Source organism: Vigna angularis, chromosome 6, assembly GCF_016808095.1.
Source record: "Vigna angularis cultivar LongXiaoDou No.4 chromosome 6, ASM1680809v1, whole genome shotgun sequence".
Lineage (NCBI taxonomy): Eukaryota > Viridiplantae > Streptophyta > Magnoliopsida > Fabales > Fabaceae > Vigna > Vigna angularis.
This window is the reverse complement of record NC_068975.1, coordinates 2403561-2405767: the sequence shown is the minus strand read 5'-3', so window position 1 is coordinate 2405767 and position 2207 is coordinate 2403561. Positions and strand designations below refer to the sequence as shown.

General features: G+C 33.7%; 1 protein-coding gene across 1 annotated transcript; it reads right to left on the bottom strand.

Annotated features, from left to right (window-relative positions):
• Positions 1-241: 241 nt before the first annotated feature.
• Positions 242-967, bottom strand: LOC108319760 (AT-hook motif nuclear-localized protein 17). Its single transcript, XM_017551003.1, has one exon. It carries the CDS (start codon positions 965-967, stop codon positions 242-244), a length of 726 nt encoding a protein of 241 aa, XP_017406492.1.
• Positions 968-2207: the final 1240 nt, after the last annotated feature.

Sequence of the window (2207 nt, the reverse complement as noted above, 5' to 3'; positions counted from 1 at the left end):
TCACACATAGTAGCTTTCCATCTAAAGAAGCAAATAAAACGATGTGGAGAACATCACCTCTTATTCCACTCCAACGACACATTATATATAATAACTAAAGCTAAACAAAACAAAACGAACCAGCAGAAAAAAAAAAGTTGAACATTACATATATTCAGACATCTTTCTAAGTTATCTGTTGTGTCGTTGTTTCCTTGTACTCACTTTCACATCATTCATCACCCTCGAGCTCTACAACTGATTATATTGAACGTAGGTCGTCGCCACCCTCTGTAAGATCATTAGGGTTGGTGTTATCATTGTCGCTGTTATTGTCATCCCCTTCTTCTCTTTCAGCAGCGTACTTTAAAATATCAGGATTCTTGAAGGTGGAAACTGTCAAGCTGACGCCCTCGCCTGCGACGACGCTGCCGCCGATAATGCCGGTAAAGATTTCGCCGTTAGCGGCGGAGAAGTTGATTCCAAAGGATAAGGGACGGGGAGGAGTGGCTCCAAGGTGAAGGGTGTATTCGTTTCTGTATAAGTAGGAGCCAGTGAGGGAGAGTAATTTGAATGGCCCATGGAGCACGAGGGATGGGGCGCCATGGGTTGAGTTGCGAAGGGTTACGCTATTGATCATGCCGATGGCACTAACGATGGAGAGGCTCACGTGGTCTTGGTGAGCAATGTCAAGGATGCACTCCATGATGTCCCTGTTTGGATCCACAGTGACAACCAGAACCGCTACGGAGGGCTCAGTTGGTAGGGGCACTGGCAGAGGGATGGGCTTTGACTTGTTCTTGGAACCTAGGGGTCTGCCACGTGGCTTACTTGAAGATGGGTTCGTGACATGTTGATTGGTGGAGGTGGTTGGTGGTGGTGGCGATGGTGGTAGCGGCGGTGGTGGAGTGCGTTGGGAGGAGGATCCAATGTGGTGGTCCTCGGAGACGGAGTCTTTGGTAGCGATTGGCGTTGGATTGTTGGTCATTGTGTTGTGCAAAGATTGTGAAAATTGAAGAGACTTGATTGTGGTGTGAAGTTTTGTTTGTGGGGATTTTATAGTGTGTGGTTGTGGCAGTGACTTGTTGCGGAGAAAATAATCAAGGGGCATTGAGGATGGTTTCATGAAAGAAAAAACAGTGTGCTGAGTGGGCTTTGAAAATGGATATGCTTTACGCAAAATGCAATTGCATTTAAAGATTGGTCAATTTTATTTGTAAAAATGTAATATAATTTAGGGTTAAACATGAAAGAGTTAAAATTAAAATTAGTTTCTCTTTAAAAAAACTATCTAATTTAATTTATTAATTAAAATTAGTCGTTTTTTAAAACTTTAATTTAATTTAATTTAAATTTTCATCTAATTTAATTTTTTAACTTAAAATACTTGAATTTAATATTTTTATCAAATTTTGTTAAATGTATTTAATTTTTCAAATATATTTTATGATAATATTTAAGTTATTTATACTATGATTTTAAATATGAAAATGGACTGATTTATGTTAACAAAACTTTATTAAAATAATTAAATTCACGTTATTCTAAATATGAAAATGGACTGATTTTACTTAAAATTAAAAAATCAAAATATATTTAACTCTATGATTTATGATTGGTTAGTTTAATTTTTTAAAACATTTATTGAAATTTATAGTGATATAATATTATGTATATATAGATATTATTTTTCAATACAATTTTATTCGTAAAAATGTATTATAATTTATGGTTGATTAAATAATTGTTTTGAAAACATTGATGGGAATTTATGAGTGAAATAATCTTATGTAGGAACTATGTCGTAGATATATTTCTTAATATAAAAGGAAGAGAGTGATTACTCTTTTTAATATAGTAATTACTTAGGTTAATATAATGTTAGACTCATTAATTAATGCATGAGGTTTTTATATTTTAAAAGCGGTGTTGTCTCATGTACAGGTCCCACCCTTTAATAAAAGTAATTAATTTAGTAATGTATTTGTAAAATACAGGTGTTTCAATATCTCTTACCTTTTATAGAATATGTTTTAAATATAGATAGATTCGTTTACTAGCCATTATAAATTGAGAGGAACACACTATTTCGTTAACTTGATGTAAATTTAATTCAACCTAAAATCTATTCTATGTAAAATTATTGAAAATTAATTGTTTGAACTTATCTCACTCGTAGTTTTCAATGAAAATATTCGACATTCGTTATCTGATATCAGATCTAAAAA

Bases quoted from the DNA above. Each gene is read 5' to 3' on its own strand.
- LOC108319760 (XM_017551003.1), bottom strand. From the start codon at position 967: ATGACCAACAATCCAACGCCAATCGCTACCAAAGACTCCGTCTCCGAG.